General features: G+C 35.6%; 1 protein-coding gene and 1 long non-coding RNA gene across 6 annotated transcripts; one reads left to right on the forward strand and one right to left on the reverse strand.

The window, feature by feature from the left end:
• Positions 1-2,086: 2,086 nt before the first annotated feature.
• Positions 2,087-6,752, forward strand: LOC114295981 (uncharacterized). Of its 5 annotated transcripts, none has more exons than XM_082873702.1 (8): positions 2,087-2,178; positions 2,308-2,535; positions 2,653-2,841; positions 2,963-3,011; positions 3,264-4,874; positions 5,202-5,307; positions 5,407-5,473; positions 6,415-6,752. In XM_082873702.1, the coding sequence occupies exons 1-3, from the start codon at positions 2,094-2,096 to the stop codon at positions 2,727-2,729; spliced, it is 390 nt and encodes a 129-aa protein (XP_082729828.1). In that variant the 5' UTR covers positions 2,087-2,093; the 3' UTR covers positions 2,730-2,841; positions 2,963-3,011; positions 3,264-4,874; positions 5,202-5,307; positions 5,407-5,473; positions 6,415-6,752. The 5 variants fall into 5 exon arrangements, with proteins under 5 accessions (XP_082729828.1, XP_082729826.1, XP_082729827.1 ...); XM_082873700.1 differs by having other exon boundaries at positions 5,205-5,307; XM_082873701.1 differs by having other exon boundaries at positions 5,202-5,473.
• Positions 6,753-12,131: 5,379 nt separating this feature from the next.
• Positions 12,132-15,658, reverse strand: LOC145792623 (uncharacterized). Its single transcript, XR_014332217.1, has 2 exons — positions 15,529-15,658; positions 12,132-12,424 (listed from the first exon to the last, which is right to left on the reverse strand). It is a non-coding gene; the product is annotated as an uncharacterized LOC145792623 (long non-coding RNA).
• Positions 15,659-21,982: the final 6,324 nt, after the last annotated feature.

Consider the following 21,982-nt stretch of genomic DNA (forward strand, 5'->3'; position numbering starts at 1 on the left):
CTTCATACTCACTCAAATCTCTCACTCACTCGTCTCTCTCTCTCTCTCGATTCTTCTTCGGTTCAGTCATTCTTCTTCGATTCTTCTTCAGTTCGGCGATCCATCTCGGGATTGCGATTTCGAAGTTCGATTTTGAGCATAGATCAGTGATTCATCTCCGTGGATTTGGAACTCTTCGTCTTCTTCAATCAAAGGTTAGTTGCTCTCCCTTTCTCTCACTCAAATCTCTTTCGATTCTTCTTCAGTTCGGTGATTATTCTTCAGTTCAGTGATTCATCTCAGATTGCGATTTCGAAGTTTGATTTTGAGCATAGGTCCGTGATTTGTCTCCGTGGATTTGGAACTCTTCATCTTCTTAATTTTCAAATGCAACCAAACATAGTCAGATGAAAAGAGCATTAATATTTTTGTGCAAAATATTTTTGCCTAAAATATATTTTCCGGGGTAAGAAATATTTTAGATGAAACAAATGGAGCCTCAAAAGGAAAAAAGAAGAAAGAAACAGAGGCAATAACACAACATTATGGTCTTTTAAAAAATCTGGCCTTGTTAACTCAAATTCTTGAAACCAAATTCTGAAGACAACAAACGAAAAGCAAAATTTTGATCTTTCTATGCATTGTATAATTCTGAGAAATATTTCTACTTGTTCTCCCAAAATTTTGATCTTTCTATGCATTGTAGAACTAGTGTTCTTGTCATTTAATAGTTACCTTCTTTTTTTTCCTTTCTTTTCTTTTTTTTTTTTTGTAATTTTCTTTTCATATTTCTTTATGTGTGGATTGAGAGAAATCATTTGAATTGATTAGAAATCTCTTCTTTATGATGGCATTTTTAGCATTTATGTTATTCTCTTCTCAATCTTCTCATGGATCAAAAGGAAATCTAATATTCAGTAGAAAGCAATAGATAGGACTATGGAATGGTCATAACAATGTTACAAAATTGAATACATAATTATATATATAAAAAAAATTAAATTAAATATCATACTTGCTTAACAATAGAAATGTACAAGCTATACTAAAATGCAATACACATTGAAGATGATGCATATTGCTGACTAAAGTTTTGAAAAAAATCCATACAAGTAATATATAAGTTGGGCTGCATTTAGGAGCTTTTGCAAGTTTAGCACCTTAAAATACCAATGCATAAGGTGGAAATTGGAACTGGCAATATAAGTTCCTTTTTCTTCACTTTAAAAGAAGAAAAACTCACTGCTCATTCCACCAATTGTGTCATTTTCTTTTCCTGGATTTTAATGTACTTGTTGATGGACTTATTTCATCCATTGACATATCATAGCCGAATGGCTTGGGTATTAGAACTGTGCATTGAAGTTGGTTTGTTGCGTTTTTTACATATTAATGGGATTGTAATAGGCATGGTGGACCCTTTTTTGAACGAGGTTATTGTTTCATTACTGTTGAGTGACTTCCATATTTGTTAATTTTCTAGAAAGGTTCATGCACCATTTTCTTTATTTCATGTAGTAATAATCCAAATTTTATTGATGACATTCCAGTTGTATCGTGACCTTTAAAAACCATGGTTGTGCCTCTAATCCATGTTGATTTAGAGTCAGAGTGGGCTACTCTGCACCCAATTCTCTGAATTGATCCTCCGTCTATGACTCTGTATAGAGAGGCACATGCACACTTTCCAATCTATTTCTTTTTTTTGTGGCTCTGTTATTGTTCTACAGGGGTTTGTTTCTCTTCCTACAATCCTGCATCAACTTAGAGTTTCCTTCACCAACATTTTTGGCATAAGCTTAGATTTTCCTTCACCAACATATATGATTGTATCGCCAATACCAATACGATTATTGGGTTATTGTGAAATCGCATTATGATTTGGCTAGCATCTTTCCCATATAATAAATCTTCCTCTCATCATACTTTCTACTATTGTTGCAGTGAATTTTATACTTCTTTTCACTATTATTTTGTTATAGGTTTTTTTCTGTTCATGTTTTGCATGGTAAAAACTTTAGTTGAAGAAGTTTGAATTAGTGATGTTTTCTTGTATCAAAAAAGAATCTTGTGTCTTAACTTGTGCTATATCTTGATATGTTTCTGTCATGTAGATGGTTGGAGCAGAAGCATTGAGGATTGGTGTAAATGGGCCATGGGTCACTAAATCATACCTTGAAATGATTCTTGAAAGAAGAGGTTGAGAAACGGCATAATTTCGTTATTGTTTTTACCCCATCTGTATTCCCTACAATTGTTTGGTTCCTTTCGCCTTTCGTCTTTCATATCAGTTATTCTCTTTTCAATTAATCCCCATCTCACTTGCAGGTGTACCACGCCTTAATACACCACCACTTTTGTCTAATACATCTACCACTATTGTTCAAGAAAGGTTGATTACTGCACCAAAGCCTCTTCGAATTGCTTCGAACCTTGTGTTTGAAGATTTATCTCAGCCATGGACTCAATCGCCAACAAAATCCCAAATGGAACCTGTACTAGCAACTTGGCATTTTGTCTCACCAGATCCTCCACTTGCTGATGGCTCTGTCATTGGTATGTTTTCTCAACCAGTAGAAAGTAAAATTTCTCATGCCAGCATTATTGTTAAGTGAACTTTGCCTTGGGTGTGTTATCTATTCTTCATTTATCTTGACTCCTTTCATGAAACAGCTACAGATCCTTCTTCTGATACAAGGAAAAGGACAGTTCAATTGCTCTACTCCTGGTATACAAGCCGATCTTTGTAATGCTACAAATCCTGAATGCTCTCCTTATGTTCTCAGGGTTATTCCTGGAAAAACATACTGACTACGGATTGGTAGCTTAACTGCTTTAGCAGCTCTCAGTTTCGAAATAGAGGTAATTTATTTTTTTAACATAGATTTGAACAACCACATTCTAAACCATTTCTTTTTTGCCGATCTTTGTTTCCTTGTTTTGCAATATCATAGATTTCACTTCTTTTTTATATTTTTGGCAGGCCACACCTTTACTTCTGACAGTGGCCTACTTTCTTTTTGATCTTCAAGGTATGTTTCGTTTCTCTACTTTCTTTTTGATCTATACAAATTGCATATATATATATATATATGTGTGTGTGTGTGTGTGTGTGTATATGTATGTATATGATTGTGTTTATGAAGTTTAATTTGATTGTTGCTTGTTTGTTATTTGAGCTTCAAATCTGTGATTCTGTCTGTTTAGTTACTGAAAAATAGTTTGCTGGAATAAATTACTGTGTAGATTTTGGGTTCTAATCTAAGGCTGTTTTACTTTTTAAGGCATTCAATTATGACAATGAAGGCTGCCAAGGGTAAGGGGGCACCAATCAGGGTCCCAAAGGAGGCGTTGAAGCCAGTTGATGACGGGTTTGCTAAGTTTGTGTAACATTTTGGTGGTTGTAGTTGCATCTTTGTGGGTTTTTTTTTGTTTGTTTTGTTTTTGGTGTTTACATTAATGTGAATGACTCTGTTTAATAAACTTCTTATACAATTTTTGGGGCTGCAAAAAATAAACTTTGTCAGCCTCTGACCAGTAAGCAAGTGAACATAAACTTTATCAATAGGCATTCAATAAACATAATATTGATAAAGTTTATTTTTTATCCTCTGACATTAGGTTTAACCTGTTCAAAAATTGATTTTCAATAACTACATTTGCGAACCCGTTACTGATTTCCCATTGCTGGTTATGCCTAACTCTGAAAAATGCTTTTTCTGTAACCCAACTTTTTCTATTATGTAGTTTGCTTTGACGTAAGTTCTGTTTCATATCCTTGCTCTCTTGAAACTGTGCTTGGAGAAACAAGCCCTTCATTGTCTTAGTTTCCTTGAGAATTGTTACAATAATTCAATATCCATTTCTGCAAGAAAGTGTTTTTTTTTTTTTTTTCTTTTTTTCTTTTTTTCAACTCATGATATAAGAATGTCTTTTTGCTGCCAATGTATGCAATTCTGGGAAACCTTGGAGTGGTTCTTTTCAATACTTCAAATGTCATTTCTGCTAGAAAATTGATTTCCTCTTCTTCTCCCCCCCCCCCCTTCCCCTCAACAAATCCTAGACCCAAACATAGCATAAGAGTGTGCTCTGATTGATGAGAATTTCTAGCTACACTGGTGTTCGTGGCCTAGATTTCCCTAATGGATCTGCAGGAGTATACCTTTCCGAATTTCTGTCTGGAGAGAACTCCATTGCCTGATCCTCTATCTCATTGCTTATAATCCCATGCTACTTTTTCGTATTATGCATAGTAAGGTTGTTTTGTTCTTATTCCTCGCCTTTGTCATGAATATTTAGCATGAAATAAATAGATGTTGAGATGTCTCTTTCGAATTATGGAATGGGAATTTCACAGTAAGTTATTTTTTTCCAAGTCAAATGATATCAATATTATGTTTATTGAATGCCTATTGCTGGTCATACCCAACTATAGAAAATGCTTTTGCCATAAATTGACTGTGCTTATGTAGTTTGCTTTCTATGCTGACAGAAGTTCTGTTTTCAGATCCCTGCTATTTTGTAACTGAGCTTGGAAAACTAATTCCTTCTGTTGTCTTAGTTTCCTTGAGAATTGCTTCAGTAATTCAAAACTCAAAAGTTATTTATGCTAGAAAGCAAACTTCTTTTTTTTTTTTTTTTATCCCTTTTTCAGATAACGATACAAAATGTCTTTTTGCTGCCAACATGTGCAAATTCTGCTAAAACTTGGAGTGGCTCTTTTTAGTAATTCAGTAGTTGTTTCTACTAGAATGCAGCTTTCTTTTTCTTCTTCCTCAACAAATCCTTGATCCAAAGTTCCAAACACAGCTTGAGAGTGTACCCTCTTATTGATGAGAAGTCATAGTTACTTTGATGAGAAGTCAGATGGATCACTTCGTGCCCTGAGAACCAAGGTATGTTTGGCAATACAAGTAGAACTTTCTTTCTGTTTTCATTGTCTGATTTGGGTGCCCTTCTACTTTAGTCATGACTTATGGCTATTCTGGACTTGTTTACTGTTGATAATGATGATGTTCTTCCACGATGAAACACTGCCTATGGAAACTGAATGTTTATTCGTAAAGTAGAACCGTTCTAACATTTCTCATTCATGAAAGATACTGTCTTAACTTTACTTTGATGATGAGTTTTCTTGGTGCTGAACCAGCTTTCTGGTATCTGCTTTGAAGTATATTCCATTTGAACTTTGATGATGGTGAGGTTTTTTTTTTTGCCCTCAGCAGATTGCGAATTTCCTTGCCAACAATTTGAATAGGAACTGGCCTCGTGATCTGTATGAAAAGGTTGCTCGAAGCTTGTGAAACCATGGCTTTTCCGGCTGTCTAGGTTGGTTACGCATATATGGCTTTTGTACAAAACAGTCAACTTCGGCTAGTCTGTCCATGATGGCCATTTTTGTTGGTGAGATCTTTGTGGTTCTTGCAGATCTCTATAGAAGCTAAGGAGCTTTGATCAGCTCTGTCTTATTCATCACTCTATTTTTTCAGGGCAGGTTAGTTTTGTTTTGTTTTGTTTTTTTTTTTTTTGATGCATAAGATAGGTTTGCTTGCATACATATATACATATATTCCATACATATTGTTTGCTAAAACATGCTAATAGAGTCAATTCATTTTCAGACTAGCACAATACATTGCATGATTAAAAAGGAGTGCCAAAGAAAATAATTATTTCTGAAGGAAAAATAGTACTAAAGTAAATGAACTATGTAAGAAGCAAACCCACATTTTGAAGTTTCAATGGCCACATGTTGAACTCGCATACTACGAAATTAGTACTATTTAATTCAAGTCTACTGTCTGTGGTTCAAATTACCTCAAAGTTTACTGTCTCATGTTCTCTTTATATCCATGTGTGACAATAATTCAAGTCATAAAATAAATATTTAATTAACAAAACCATATTTGATGTCTTGAACTGCTACAGGTTTGTACTCTTTCAAGCCTACTCATATGTGCTCTCTACTTTAGTCAAGCAGTATGAGTTTTAATTGTTGAAACTACGCTCTTCACTGTTAACATGTCATAATGAAAAGATAAGTGATTTCTAAAATGGGTTTAAGCGGTGTTTTTTTCTCTTACTTTTCTGGAGCTATATTCTTTTGTCTCTAATGCTTCTAAATATGAGGATACATTCACCATTATGTCAATTTCTATGTATCAAAATATATTTTGGTTTATTTAGATGATAAACATTAATTGGAGAACTCAGTAGTGATTACCAGTCTGTCTATTGGTTAATTTGGGTATTGACTTAAATTTGATTTTTTTTTTTTTTTTTCTATCACTCATCTATCTTTCGTTATATTTTTTCACAATATTGTATTGAAGGTCATTCGCCAAAGCTGGGTTTGTCTATATTATCTATCTGCTGTGTTGATTTTTCTTGGCATGCTTATGAATTTTAAATGACATATTTTTCTCTTGTTTTTAGGTACATTGATGTTGAATTTGCTTCAATATGGAAGGGTATGGGTTCTACAGTGGATCTATGTTTCAGAAGGGAACTTCCATTAAGGTGGTTGTACTTGGAAGAATTGCTTGTGCAAATAGCAACTCCCCTAGTATTTTGGATTTCATTCCATTCCTATCCCTAATTATTGGGTGTTAGGAGGGGTAGATTGGGTCTGACTTAACCTATTTTTTCTTTTTCTTTTTTGATTGTGTTTGTTGTTTGATTTTGGTTCAGACACAATCATGTAATGTTTATTTAGTCAATATATTGAAGTAGTTGTAAAATTTTATTCATATTATTATTTTTTTTCAGCTTTATTACAGGTATGTTTTTTAGTTAAATATAATAGATTCAGAACAATTTTTTTTTTAAAGAAAGAGCTATAACGGCGTTTTTTCAAAACGCCACTACAGTGCCAACGGATATTTTTTTTAAAATAAAAAAATCTATTACGGCGTTTTAAAAACGTCGCTAAATATTGGATGACGTCATTTTATCATTATTTAACGCATTTAGCGGCGTTTTTAAAAACGTCGCCTATACTAATTTTACGACGTTTTTAAAGCGTCATAAACTTATAGCGACGGCCGCGTCCTCGACGTTTGGTGATAAGCGTCACTAAAGAAATTAGCGGCGTTTTTCATACATATAGCAGCGTTTTTAAAACGCCGCTAAAAATCATTTTTCCAGCAGTGCTAGTGACCTACCTAGCAATTTTCTTATCAAGGGACAATATATGCCTTGTTTGGAATGACTAAAGGACAAGAGTTATAATTCTAATGCAAACACACAGTTCATTGTTGCCTATTTTGTCCATATTCCTTGCTTATATAAGCATTGCCTCCTTTAGCATTAGGGGAATAGCTACTCTTCTTGGAAATTTGACACCTTCCAAGGGAGAGAGGACCACAGAGTTCAAACATAATTCTTTTTTCTTTTTCTTTCTTTCTTTTTTATTTATTTATTTTTATTTGAAAGAAAATCAAAGGTCACTATAGAATTGGTTGGAATATGGGTGTCACCACTCTTGACAAACTTCTTTGAAACATATGCATAAAAACCCATTTCCAAAAGAAAAGAAAATGTTAGCCCCTCACCATTTTTGATCATTTTCTGTTGCAGTTTACAAGGACAGTCCATTCTAATTGATATATTATGGTTGCACAAGATGGATCGAGGAATTTTGCAACAATCAGAGATGCTATCCTTGTTGCTCCCAACTATACAGTGCATTTGAATGTTTGAAACTAATCTTACATTTTGTTAATGATGGGATTGATAGGAAATGGACAATTATTATATTAGGCAACAAGAGCAATGGCCAAGGTTTCCAAATCTTAAATACAGAAAACAACATGTCAGTTTTATAATTGATCAATTGAGTTCAATTTGGAAACTTTTGAATTTGGATTTGAGCTATGGATTCTTATAATTTTTTTTTACCTTTAATTCATTAATATTTTTGTCGTCTGCTTCATTTCAGAACAAAGCTGGACCATACTAGAACCAGTAGTAGCATTAAAAATGAAGTAGAACCATTCAACCTTCTTTAGGTATTGATTAATTTCAAGGGTATCCCGATGCCCACTCCGTACACCAAAACAAGAATTCAATTTTTTAGAGATTGTGACATGTTGGACCTGCTATGTCTGAATCAAAGGTTTTGACACGTATACTATTGCTCTTGTCACCTGATATACTTGGCTTGTCCATCCCATCTTTGACACGTGTAAGATTTATTTTCTCTTTTCCAAAAAAATATGTTTTCTCTACACAAACTCTCTCTAATCTTTATGTGGTATGGACATGCACTGTAGTTAACAGCAGCAAGGATAACATCTCTGACTGTTGTGAAATTCCAATACATCTTGTGCAACGATAATATATTGATTGGCATGAACTGCCCTTGTAAACTCTACTAGAGAGTATGTAAAGTACACATAAATTATTTATAGAAAAAATGTGATTGAATTATGAACTTTCATTTCAAAACAATGTACTTAATAAGGTAATTCTGTATTAGAATTTTGGTTAAATGAAGCAAGAGTTGGAAATAGAGTATGGTTCATTGAATTATAGAGTAGTTACTTATAACTTCTAACACACTAATAAATGCAAATGAGACAGGGAGTTGCCTCATATTCCAAAAAACTGGTCCCTTTGATTCATGAAAAAAATATAATTTAAATTTAGAAAACATTACAAATATATATGTATATATTCCAAAGTTTGACCCTTGTAACAAAATAAGAGTTTTTAACAAATCTTTTGAATCATGATTTTTTTTTTTTAATTTAAACCATTTGTCTATTTTCGTTAACTAAAATTGACCCCAAAAAAAGTATTTTAGCATCAAACTCAATGTACATAAAATGCCTAATATCCATGAAGCATAGGTACACTGCTACTGGTACGATACAGATACGTCATTTTAGTAAAATCTTAAAAAAAAGGGGTACATGTATGACTTAGTACGTTTGTAAAAAAATATTTATTTTTAATTTATAGTAATGCAAAAATTGATTAAATGGTTTAATTTGTTAATATCCAAATTACAATTAATATTTAATGCCAAAGGTAATAAACCAAAATTCCATAAATCCAAAATCAAATTTTATTAGTCAGAAGTCCACATTCTAAAACATTTTGTCTAGAAGGACATGCATAAGTAAAAGGACCAAAAAAACCCACCTATATATTTCTGATCAACAATGATAGACCACACAACCCCTCTCTCTCTCTCCTCTTTGTTCTACAGGTCTGTCACTGCCTTGCCCTTGCCCCCGCCCTCGCCCTCGCCATCTTGCACATCTCTTCTCTCTCAACCAATGAACCACTACCTCGTCGCTGCACCTCTCCACTTGCACCTGCACCTCTCCCTCGACCGACAAACCACCACCAAAGATGATCCACTCTCTCTCTCTCTCTCTCTCTCTCTCTCTCTCTCTCTCTCTCTCTCTCTCTAATCTCTTTGAAAAATCTATAATCCCCAAGATATTGATTTGTGACTATGTTTCAATTTTAAACAATGAATAACAATCTCAATCAAACAGGCAAGATAAATCGACATAACGATTTAACATAGACCACAATTGGAGTGCCTTCAATTGTGATAAAAAAAAAAATCATAAGCCAAAGTCACAAAACAATCCACTAAGAAAACAAAAAGAAATTACACAAAAATATTCGAAATTACCTAATGAATCCACGCCAAATTAAACTAAACTCGTTTTACCACTGTCTTCACTTTGAAATTGTCTTGCCCAATGTTGAATCCACGGCAATGAGCCACTCCGGAATCCACTAAAGCTTCATGCCCAAATTCCCCGATATCCACCAAGAAACAACTCTCTCTCTTTTGTGAATGAAATAATAAGAATAACCCTTGATGTTTGACAATCTGTAGATCGTTGATCAATCGATCGCCTTCTATGCACCAAGGAAACTCATATAAAACAGCCTTCAATAGAAAACATTTTGTCTTTTCTTATTCTCTCAAATTCTAGATGGCTTAAACCGTAAAATGAGCAAATAGCGCACTTTATAGTAAACTGAATCGCGAAGACCGCTCGAGCTGTGTAAGTAGGCAGTACAAAACATATAGGTTGACTGTTTGAGCAGTAAAATTTTCTTCCTAGAAGTTTAGAGCCATTTCCTGCTCAAGCAGACAAATGGTCGCTTAAGTGATCAAGCCATTTTGGCTTCGAGGACGCTGCCCCTCAACCTCGCCTGGATCGTACTGTAGCTAGACTTTTTTTGCGGCCCTCTTTCGGAGAGCTCGAAATTGGGTCCTACAGTTCGGACTCCTATCATGGTTATGAATCTAATCTCACAAAGTGCAATGTGAAACTGATAAACACCAAAGAGTCCAATCCGGCAAATCATTTTGGAAAATCAATTTTCAATCAAATAATGCCAAAATTAGACGGCTTTGCCAGATTACAGAGTCGCCACCTAAATATTTTGTTTTGGAAAATTTAGGAAACCCTGACTCGTGCCAAAGGCCACGTGTCCGTTATCACCAAAGTTGCCTCGGCTCAGGAACTTGGGTACGAGAGGCAAAGGTCATGAGATGAGCACCCCCGCTCGCCCGATCAAAGGATCGGCCTCTACTAACCATGATATGTTGTTTTATAAACCTTATGTGTTCTTATTCCAGTTATTACCTAACTTTACTAAGTGGCGCACACACAAACAAGTATAGACTAAAATTGCAAGAATTAGAACGAATTCAACTCATGTTTGTTCTCGAAAATGGTTTGAATTTGTCACTCTCAAGTGGGCTTAGAAATGCAGATTTGCCACCTCAAGTGGGCTTAAAACATGATTTCGCCACTTCGCAAAGTGGGCTTAAAACATACATTCGTTGAATTGTTCCAATTCAAACAATCAAGCCTTCATCCACAGGCATTCATGCAATTAATCATTTAAGCAAATAGTCTCATGGCAAGCATGCTATCATGGCAACATGGCAATCGCACTCATGCAAGCATGCTAAAGCATAAAACTCACCAAGTACTCCAAGCCAAAACAAAAACTAGTTAGAAAGATGCATGATCCTAACTATACAAGATGCCTAATGCAACACATGCAATAATGCAATTAATAGGCTCGGCTACTAATATGGCATATGATTTGATCCAATTTGATGACATGCTTTTAAACACGTATTCAAAGAAGATATTGAATTTGCAATGCAGTTTGAATGATGCACCGAGCCTCGGTGCATGCAATGCAAATGGATGGATGCAAACATGCGAGCATAAAGTATGCTAATTGAAAATGTCCTTAAACTAACCATCGAAAGCGGTTAAATAAAAGGGAGAAAGACGTGGGGTTGGAAGACATGCACACACGCACGCACACTTATTACAACATTATGCCCTGGCGAAGGAGGGTCCGAATAAATAAAAGCTAACTAGCTACACTAATTAAGCTAATTATTACAAACCAAAACTAATTAACTACTCTAGTTAACTAATTATTATAACACAATTGAAACTAATTAACTAACTTATTCTAAGCTAATTAATTACAACAAATTGGACTTGAATAACTAGTTACACGAATTAATTAAGTACAACACTTGAATTGAATAATTAGCTACGTTAACTAATTAAAGAAATTAAATGGCCTCGAGGGCGAGGGACGAATTCATGCTCGGTTGGTTTCCTCCTGAAAATCCACCACCTTGCCTTTGGATGCCTTTGTTTGCACTCGTTTGATCTCCGAAAATTGTGACAACTCCCAGAATGCCTCTGCTCTGACTCAAGAACACACTGGTGCAAAATTCATTGATGGCCGGTCGGCCACAAAAGGTGGTTGTCAGCCACTATTGGTGGTTGTCGGTCACTGCTAGTGGCCGATCAGCCACCCCTTTCTTAGAATTCTCTTTTTTGCTGCAACAGAGAGCAAAAAGAGGCAAAGCAGTGTATTCTCTAGCAATATATGTACTATTACCCTCCTTATCATTACACAAGGTCAAAGGAGTGTAATTCTTGGCTCCAAAACCACCAACCAAGCATTTTCAATGCATGATGGCCAAAGAACCAAGATGTCATGACCCGAACCCGCCCCCATGGGTTAAGGACATAACCGGCTAGTAATCAAGAGATTACCTACGGCCTTGAACCATACCAAACGTATTTTAACAGAGTTAATGGGAGCCAAACGGAAGCAATTTAAAACTTTGTCCATAGAGCTGTGCTTACATGGCACATCGTAAAAACCATACATATGCACATTAATAACTCACAACAAAACATGTTCTACACAAGGTTCTGTACATACAGGATCATAACAGTCTAAGTAAACCCATTAAAACTATATACAACAGATGCTAAGTCTTTGCCAACATGGCAGAATATAAATACATAACAAAAGGGCGAAGACGGGTCTCGTGCGTGAGACACAAGGGCTGACTCTCCCAAAACCTCTGTTGTTCCACATAGACTTCACTGGGGCTGGGTTTGGACTTCTCTTGGCTCACCTACAAACACATGAATGAGCGTGAACGAAAGCCCAATGAATAATATCAATTACAAAAGTTATACAAACGATATGTAGAATAACATGCTTCAAACGGCCTTAGGCCCAATTCATATTTGTATTTAACATATATACACAATTTAAGTCAAGTGACTGCGGCTCCAAACAAACTGTCCTTTGGCCCATTCAAGCTTTCATTTGTGTCAAAACGAACTTTGGCCCATTCAGATGACAAACTGGCCTTTGGCTCATTCATTCGTTCATGTTGAAACGGCCTCCGGCCCATCCATTCATGTCAAAATGGCCTCCGGCCCATTCATTCATGTCAAAACGGCCTCCGACCCATTCATTCTATCATTCAGATTAGATTGGCCTCTGGCCCACTCATTTGGTATAGTAAACATTATCCACCAATCGAATCAATGAACTTATAAAACTTACATAGAAGTAAGCAATTGGACAACAACATATTTTAGATATCTCTGTTAAGATATTACTCACAGTGATCGGTTGGTTGGTTTGCCCTGGAGCTCGACCCTACACATTCCATGAACACAAAAGGGTCACAAACAATTCGATCCGTTCTAAATTCACATTTTCCTCTTTAGGCTTCATTATTATCTCTTTAACTCAATTACAATGCTCAATGCATGCCTAAGAGTACTTGGAAGTGAAAGAGAACAAAACATGAAACATAGAATATCTTTTCAAAATTTTAGAAAACAAGGTCCCCGCTCGAGCGTGGACTTCCCTACTCGAGCGGACCCTTGAGGCCTGCAAAAGTACTGGATATGTCGAATTTACGCTCGATCTCGAACTCTGGCGCTCGAGTGGAAGGCCTCTCTACATGGCTCCCCGCTCAAGCGTGAACTTCCCCGCGCGAACGGACACCATGTCTGCTGAAAATATTGAGAACACGAATTTCACGCTCGAGCAGCGGTTTCCCTGCTCGAGCGGACACCAAAATTCTAGAAAATCCAGAACATGTTCTTGAACTTCAATTTGATGTTCAAAGGTTCCAAATGCATGATTTTGGCTCAAACTTCACCTATACATATTCTAACATGGTATAAACACCAAATTACAACACAATGAAGCTCAATTTCACAATTTAATCACATGCATGTCTAAAATTAACTCAAACTCATCACCAACACACTAGTTTCAAACATGCAAGACTCAAACTCCCATGATTTGCATTTCCATGTGAAATATACACAATATCCTCAACTTAATTGGTGAAAAGATGATCAAATATATGGATTTAAACCAAAAATTCAACATGGATCATACACATTGTGCTCAAATATGGAAATTCATAGTAATTTTCCTACATGCATGCATCTATTGACTTTATATTCAACAAATACAACTCAATTTCCTTATAATCAAACTAATTCATGTTCTTGACTATTAATCACACTTGAATTCACAATTTACAACATTAAACTCATGAATTCCGTTACCTAGGAGCTCAATCTTCCAAACTATAGCAATTCTAGAGTTTAATCTTCAATTTCCCCAAATCTTGAGCCAAGATTACACAATTCTCTCCCTCTCTCTCTCTCTATAGCCGGCCCTCCATCTTCTTTGAGTTCAAAATCAGCCAAATGAATCTAAAGAGAGAGTTGAGGGTGTAGTACCTTATTACAACAAATCCCACTAAGTCCAATATAATAATAATAAAGTAATTGGACACTAATTCATCAATTTAATCAATTTAATCTTATCCGAATCAATTTTTAATCAAATTTCACCATAGGCTCTAAAAATTACGCTAATCACAATGGCGCAATCAATTTTGGGTTCTATGGCCAATAAGGCCTTCAATTTAATTTCCAAAGCAGATAATCAAACAGATATTCCTATGGTGAACAAATAGAAATTCAAAACCACATATTTTCACATAATGGCACACAAAATCATATTAAACACATAATCATACTCATATTAAGGACCAATTAACATATTGCGGAACAGGGATATCACACAAGAGGTACAACTTCATTGTATGCAAATATAAGACTCAAGATCATCACCTTATCATGTGTGATCAAAGGCAATGGAGACCATGGAGATTGGCTCATTTCATCACTTTGAGTATGAAATGCTCTAATCTTCCTTGTGTTCAATATATTGTCCGATTGAACACATACAATGCAACACAATATGCTTATCTTGCTCAAGTTTTACTTGTCACTTTTGTTTACTCATTTTACATTACTGATTAGTCCTTTAATCAATTAAGTCCAAGGTGAGAGTCCTCTAAAGAGAAAGAAGTGTCAACCAAGGGATGATTTAAGGCAAGAGAGAGGTCATGCCTTTGGTTAGTAGAAACCCTCAAGAAAGGATTAAAACCATTAAGCATACACTCTATCTCAAGCTTAAAGGATCTCAAAATTGAAACAACCCTCAAAAGCAATTGAAAGAGTGAGACAAATGAGTATGTGACAGAGATTATGATGCTGAGATTACATGCACAACAACACTACAACATGCAAACAACTCAAGCACTTCATGCTTTAAGGCCTAAAACACTAAACTGGTGAAGCCCTTACACTATAGGCATGCAATACAAAGCTCAAAAGGTACAAACACTTCAAAATAGTCCTAAAACAGCCTAAAAGGAGTCCTAAAATATGTTTGAAGTAAGCCAAAAATAGCTAGAATGAGAGGCCAAAACATAGCACAAGCTAAGCTATAAAGCACAATTGTACTACAAGCACACAAAGCAAGCCTCAAGTGCTCTAACCAACCCAAAACAGAGCTGAAACATGCCAAAATAGAGCCTAAAACATGCTTGAATTAAGCTAAGTTAAGCTAGAAAATCAAGCTATCATGTGAAGCAACCTAGGCATGGAAGCAAGACATAAGAAGGGGAGGCTAACCCCTCCTATTTTGGACTTCAAAAGTTAATTTTTACCACTGAAATAAATCTGAATTTCAGTGGTTAAAAGGCCCAAAAAAATACACAAAATGACCTCAAACCACCATTTTTAAATCATAAAAATAGAGTTTTTTTTTACTTGAAAACTAGGCCAAAAATAGTACAAAAAGAGGGTAAAACAAGTAGTCAAAACAAAGCTTAAAGGGTAAAGGCTATACCTCTTGAAGCCAAGCACACTTTAGGCACAAATGAGGCACTAAATCAAGCTAAAATCACCTTCTAAAGCTCAAAGAAGGTCCCAAGGAATCTCAGCCCAAAGATAAGAAACTTTGATCAAGGATGTCTAGGCAAAGGAGAAGTGTATCTCTACTTGTATGCACAAAAGGGCAAGAGAGAGAAATCTAGAGAGAGAATTATAGAGAGAGAGAAAGAGAGTGATTTTAGAGAGAGAGGCTCCCAAACTTTCTAACCTTGCAATATGAGAGATATGGCCTCTATATATAGAAAAAAGAGAGCCTTGGTCGAAAATATCAATTCAGAAATATTTGGAGCAGTGTGGAACAGCTGGAAGGGAAAGATCTGCACAAAATATCTTATTTTTGCACCCATGGCTGACCGGCCACCTTTGGTGGCCGACAAGGGTCACTCTTGGCTGACCTACAGCTGGAAAACTCCATTTGTGACCGACACACTCCACCAGTGGCCGACAGCAAAAGTTAGTTCCTGGCCCCGACTTCAAACAGGTATATCTCCTTCATCTGGACTCCTTTGCAGGTCATTCTTGAGCCTAAATTGAAGCCCCGGAAGTACTCCTTCCAATGGTGGAAGCCTCACATAAAAATTTGAAGTGTGCTAAGAGATATTCTTGTTTTAGTGAAGACTGCTCAGTTTCGGTCCTAACCGAATTCATGCCCAACTTCTTCCCCAACTAGGTTTCTTCCCTCTCCAATTTTCTTCAACTCCAAACCTATAAAAAAGATGTTTTAACGATTTTTGCAAAGATTTTACCTCTCCTTCATTTATTTTCACTTTGTCCTTGCTCAGTTTACTGAAAAGCGCAACATTTATCAAAATGCGAGCCTCAGAATATCGTAGAAATTTTTAAAAAAATATTTTGGTCAAAATAGTTTCAAAATATTTTTGGTCCAAAAAGGGGGTGTAAGGCTGGGATTTGACTCTCTCATTGCTGAAGAAATTGAACCTTTGCACAACATAGCTTGCACCATCAAATAATCAATTAGTAGTGCCCAAGTCTTAAGGGCAGTCAAAAATGGGGTTTCTACACGTACATAGTCAGTGAAGTGGCAAACATGAAAGCCTCAAGATCACAAACTCCTCTACATAGGCACAATTCGGGTTACATTCGCATCTACACACTCACACATTCACTGAAACATAAGAGCGAATAAAATTACAATTGAAAAAAGTTTTGTCAATCGGGATTACTAATTACAAAAACTTAACAATCTCCCCCTTTGGCAATTCTATGAAAAAATACACCTAACAAATAAAATTCTAATCACTCCAACCCATTATAACCAACTAAGATAGCTTTCTTAAGGTCAAGATCTGGAAAAAATAGTTGTTAGTGCCACTAGAGTATATGAAAGTAATAGACATATCAAGATTATCTTGAAGCATGAATAGATGGAGATTTTAAGAACATGCAACATGAATAAATGAAAATTTTAGGAACGCGCAGACGCAAAAAAAAAAAAAAAAAAAAAAAAAAAAAAAAAACTCTCAAAATACTCCCCCTCAAAATTCTCCCCCCTTTTTGTCATGAATTGTCAAAGGAAGCTCAGTCAACTAAAACACGAGCATAACCCACACAAGCAATGACAGGATGTAATAATCAAAAGAATGTGAGAAATAAGCAATAAATAATCAGTGCATAACAACATGCAAACCAACTAACATGAATCTCCCTTACAAAACCAATCAATGTAAGTCCATGCTAAAAAAAACCCCTGTAATGATTAACCAAACTCTCCTTCACTAAAAGTAACCACAAGCACAAAAAACAATGAATAAAAAGGAAAAGGCAAAAACAATATGGCGGAGCAAGTAAGGAATTTCAAATTTGTAGCTTAAAACACACAAGAATATCCAAGAAACACAATTACTTGAAAACACAATGTGCACAACTTCTAGAAGATTCCACATGTAAGAATGTGATGTAACATGTAAACAAAAGTATGTGTGTGTGACTCTTGGAGTTCGACAAACACTAGATTCAAATCCTAGTAGTAATCTAATGGCTAGACCTCCGGCAAGAGAATATGTGAATGATTAAGAAAAGTCAAACCTCTAGTGATCAAGGGGTATTTGTTGAGTAAATGCAGATGCTCTCCCTCAAACAATGTATACAATTTTCTTGGGCACTCATCTGCAACTTTCACACTCAAGAGTATGGAAACCAAACCAGAGAAGAGTAGAAAAGATAGTGAAGCTTGGTTAGTGCCTCTGAGGTAGCATTTTCCTTATGCCATGAGATATAAAAACAGAGGGGTAAGCAATGGAGGTGCAAATAGATGGTAGGGGTTTAAGAGACTCAACATCACCCAAGATATGCAAGCATTGGTCAATTTCTCAAGAAAAACATATGAAACACTGCTAGTAGTCCATAGAGAACTTTGATCACATATGTGAAAGAGTCTGGTATTTGCTAATCCAAGAGTATGTACAAAATGAGATATATTGATCAAAATACACACAATCCAAAATAAGTAATGACCACAGAAAGCACACACATATTAACATGTAATTGGTATTCTTATCAATTCAAATATGCACCAAGAACTTTTCAAAAATTTCAATCTTGCAAAACCATAATAGGAAAATCCTTTTGGATTTTTTTTAATTTTTATTATATATATATATATGGAAAGTAAGAGAGACACAAACAAATACACACAAAAGACCCAAAAACAACCAAACAAAAAGAGAAAACAAAAAATAAAAAATAAAAGATGAATGAACAAATTAACAGAAGTCAAGCTTTCTTACATAAACCGCTTTAGTATGAACAAGGTTGTGAGAATTGAAGTTCTTGTGTGGTGTCTTGACGTTGTGGTTCCCTTCCCCTTCAATGGGAGCCCTTCTCGATTTGGTTTCCAACCTCTTATTACTAGGTCTAGGCAAACACAACATCTCTTCATGTTTGATCTCAAGCAAATCAAAACAATGTGATCTAATATGACCCTTAACATCATTATGACCAAAGAAATGTCTCCTACTCCACGAGGTATTAGAATTTCTTCTACCTCTATGAGACATTATCTATGCAACTCATAACAATAAAGGCAAATATGACCATACATACCACAATGATGACAAATAAAAACAAGGTGTACCTTCTTTTCTTTGACCTTACCAACTCTAAGAAGATTAAGAAGCCTATCCTCGTGTTGAATTGTTTACTCTTCATATCCTTGAGTTCTTGTATCATGAGATGTAGATGCACTCCATTTTTGCTATTTGTCACCACAAAAGCCAATGTCACTCTTGTCATAACACATTTGTTGAACCCAATGATATTGTCCAAAGTCTTTGATCCTTTATTCTAAAGACCAATAGTAACCATAGCACACTTGAGCTCTTTCTCTTTCTTGATGACTAGCTCTTCCAAGGCAATTTGAAACATCTCGAGAGTTTCAATCTTTTCTTCATATATTACATAGATTTGTTGTAGCTAATTCCTCTCTGCCTCACAAGTCCAGAGTTTTGCACAAAGAGCTTGTTGATCATTAGAGATCTTGACGGCATCATTCCTAGCCTCGAAAATCTCCTCCTTTAGTTTGACATTCTCACTTCCATAGGCTTTGAGTTTGGTAGTGAGTTTGTCATTCAATCTAGATAAGTTAAGAGATTCCTTGTACCACTTTTCATAAGCTTGTTGAAGTTCTTCACCATCTATATCATCATCACTCCTCAAGGATTCATTATCAATGACAGTTTGAACTCGCCTCTTGGGATACTCCATTTATCCTTAAGTTTTATAAGCCACCATGAAAGCAAGAAATTGTTCATGCCCCTCTTTGCCTTGAGCCTCGTTGTCACTTTCATCTTTAACCGACTTTAATTCATCATCCTAAGTGATAGTGAATGCTTTCTTCTTCCTCAAATATTAGGGCATTTTTAAGCAAAGTTGCAAAATCCTTGGTATTCATACCATTGGACTCTTTCAGGGTTTCCTTGTATTTTTCCTTTCTTCTTTTTGGTTGTAGAATCAATTTTGAGATTATATTTTCCTTTAGATTTATGAGTTGATTCCGAAAGATTAGGCTTCTTTTTCAAAAAAGACTTTTGTAAATTGTTTTACAAAAGCATCCATAATCTTGGAGTAATTCGCACAATTCCCATCAGAATCCTTTCCCACTCTATGAGCACTACTAAAAGTAATATCATTTTTTTGTTTCTTTTTAAAATTCATATGTGCCTCATAGGTTTGGAGATTTCCAACCAAATGATCCAACTCGAGATTGTCAACATCTTGAGTCTCCTCAATAGCTGTAAGTTTTGGTTGGAACCGATCGGGCAAGGATCTCAAAAATTTTCTCATAATCTTGGATTCCGGTATTATTTCACCTAAATTGAAACTGGAATTTACAATGTCACTCAACTTCGCATAAAATTCATCAAATGTCTCACTATTTTTTATTGAAAGGTTTTCAAAACTAGAAGTAGGCCTTTGAAGTTTTGAGCACTTAACCAAATAAGTGCCCTCATGAAAAGTTTGTAAGATATCCCAAGCCTCTTTTGCAACTTCACAATTATAAATACGACTAAACTCTTCTAGTGCGATGACGCAAAAGAGAGAATTGATAATTTTACTACTCTAACTACTATTTTGGTAATCAGTTTTATCTCATTTATCAATTGGTTTGGGGAATGTGACTTTATCACTGGTAATCATCGGTTCGGTCCACCCACACATGATAGATTGCCAAGCTTTTTCATCAATAGATTTCAAAAACGTTCTCATCTGAGCTTTCCAAAAAGAATAATTAGATCCGTCAAGTAGGAGTGGTCAAACCGTAGAATTCCCCTCATGAATTGAATCCATTATCACAAATCAAACAAGATCTCGCCCTAATAGTTTAGAAAAAAAAAAAAAAAAATTTGAGCAACATGCTCTGATACCAATTGAAAAATCTAAAATCTTAAGATATTGATTTGTGATTACGTTTCAATTTTAAACAATGAATAACAACCCTAATCAAACAATCAAGGCAACTTGACATAACGATTTAACATGAAAAAACCACTGGAGCGCCTCCAGTTGTGAGAAAAAAAAATCACGGGCCAAAGTAGCAAAACAATCCACTAAGAAAACAGAAAGAAATTACACAAGAGTATTCTCAATTACCTAATGAATCCATGCCCAAATTGAACCAAACCTGATGTTCCTTTACCACCACCGTCTTCACCTTGAAATTGTCTTACCCAACGTTGAATCCATAATGCCGATATCGAATGCATGATGATGAGCCACTTCGGAATCCACCAAAGCTTTAGGCCTAAATTCTCCGGAATCCACCGAAGAACAACTCTCTCTTTTGTAAACAAAATAATAAGAACAACCCTTGATGTTTGACAACTTGTAGATCGCTGATTAATCATTCAACTTCTATACACCAAAAGAACTCATATAAAACAGCCTCCAGTAGAAAACACTTTGTCTTTTCTTACTCTCAGATTCTAGACGACTTAAACCCTAAAATGAGCAAATAACAGACTTTATAGTAAATTGGATTGCGAAGACCGCTTGAGCACACATTTCACCGCTTGAGAGGTGTGAGTAGGTGGTGCAAAACATATAGGCTAACCACTTGAGTGCAACTATCACTGCTTGAATGGTAAAACTTTCTTCCTAGAAGTTCAGAGCCATTCACTGCTCGAGCACACAAATAACTGCACGGGTGATGAAGCCACTTTGGCTTTAGAGGCATTGTTCCTCAACCCTGCCTGGGCCTTACATAGTCAGCAAAGTGGCAAACATAAAAACCTGAAGATCACAAACTCTTCTGCATAGGCACAATTCAGGTTGGATTTACATCTACACACTCACATCCTTATTGAAACATAAGAGAAAATAACAACTGAAAGGAGTTTTATCAAACAAGATTGCCAATTACAAAAACTTAACACTCTTTTCCCTCTTCTTTCTTTGATCTTTTCTCTCTCTCCATCGCCGCCATTACCATACTCATCATCAATGATGACGAAGCGGCGACGAGGAGGTCATTAAGGTCCCGGTAGGCGAAGGGGTCACTAATTTGTGCAATTAACAATCTCTCTTTACTCTTTATATGTACATACATATAGTTGAGATCACCCAATAGACTATTCAAGTCGAGATCAAACAACTCCTTAGTCTCATCAACACTTTCAACTAGGACTGTGCAAAAATATTGCCAAATTCACTAAAACTGCACTGATCCATATCAATCCTCACCATTCGATCCGCTAACCGTGAATTAAACTTTAAGTTTTATAATCTACCTTCAAAACTGCTCCGCTCTGCTATAGTTAATACATATATATGTTTTAACCTCTAATGAAACATCAAAATAAAAATGAATATGAGAGAGATTTAAGATATGGAATTTGTCACAAATTAATAGTTATATATATGAAAAATAATATGTAAAATTAGTTTGTATTATA

The sequence above is a fragment of the Camellia sinensis genome, chromosome 6, assembly GCF_055761805.1.
Source record: "Camellia sinensis isolate YWXY chromosome 6, ASM5576180v1, whole genome shotgun sequence".
Taxonomy (NCBI): domain Eukaryota; kingdom Viridiplantae; phylum Streptophyta; class Magnoliopsida; order Ericales; family Theaceae; genus Camellia; species Camellia sinensis.

Bases quoted from the DNA above. Each gene is read 5' to 3' on its own strand.
- LOC114295981 (XM_082873701.1), top strand. From the start codon at position 2,094: ATGGTTGGAGCAGAAGCATTGAGGATTGGTGTAAATGGGCCATGGGTC. The intron at 2,179-2,307 runs GTTGAGAAACGG...TCTCACTTGCAG, and splicing joins AATGATTCTTGAAAGAAGAG to GTGTACCACGCCTTAATACA. The intron at 2,536-2,652 runs GTATGTTTTCTC...TTCATGAAACAG, and splicing joins TGCTGATGGCTCTGTCATTG to CTACAGATCCTTCTTCTGAT.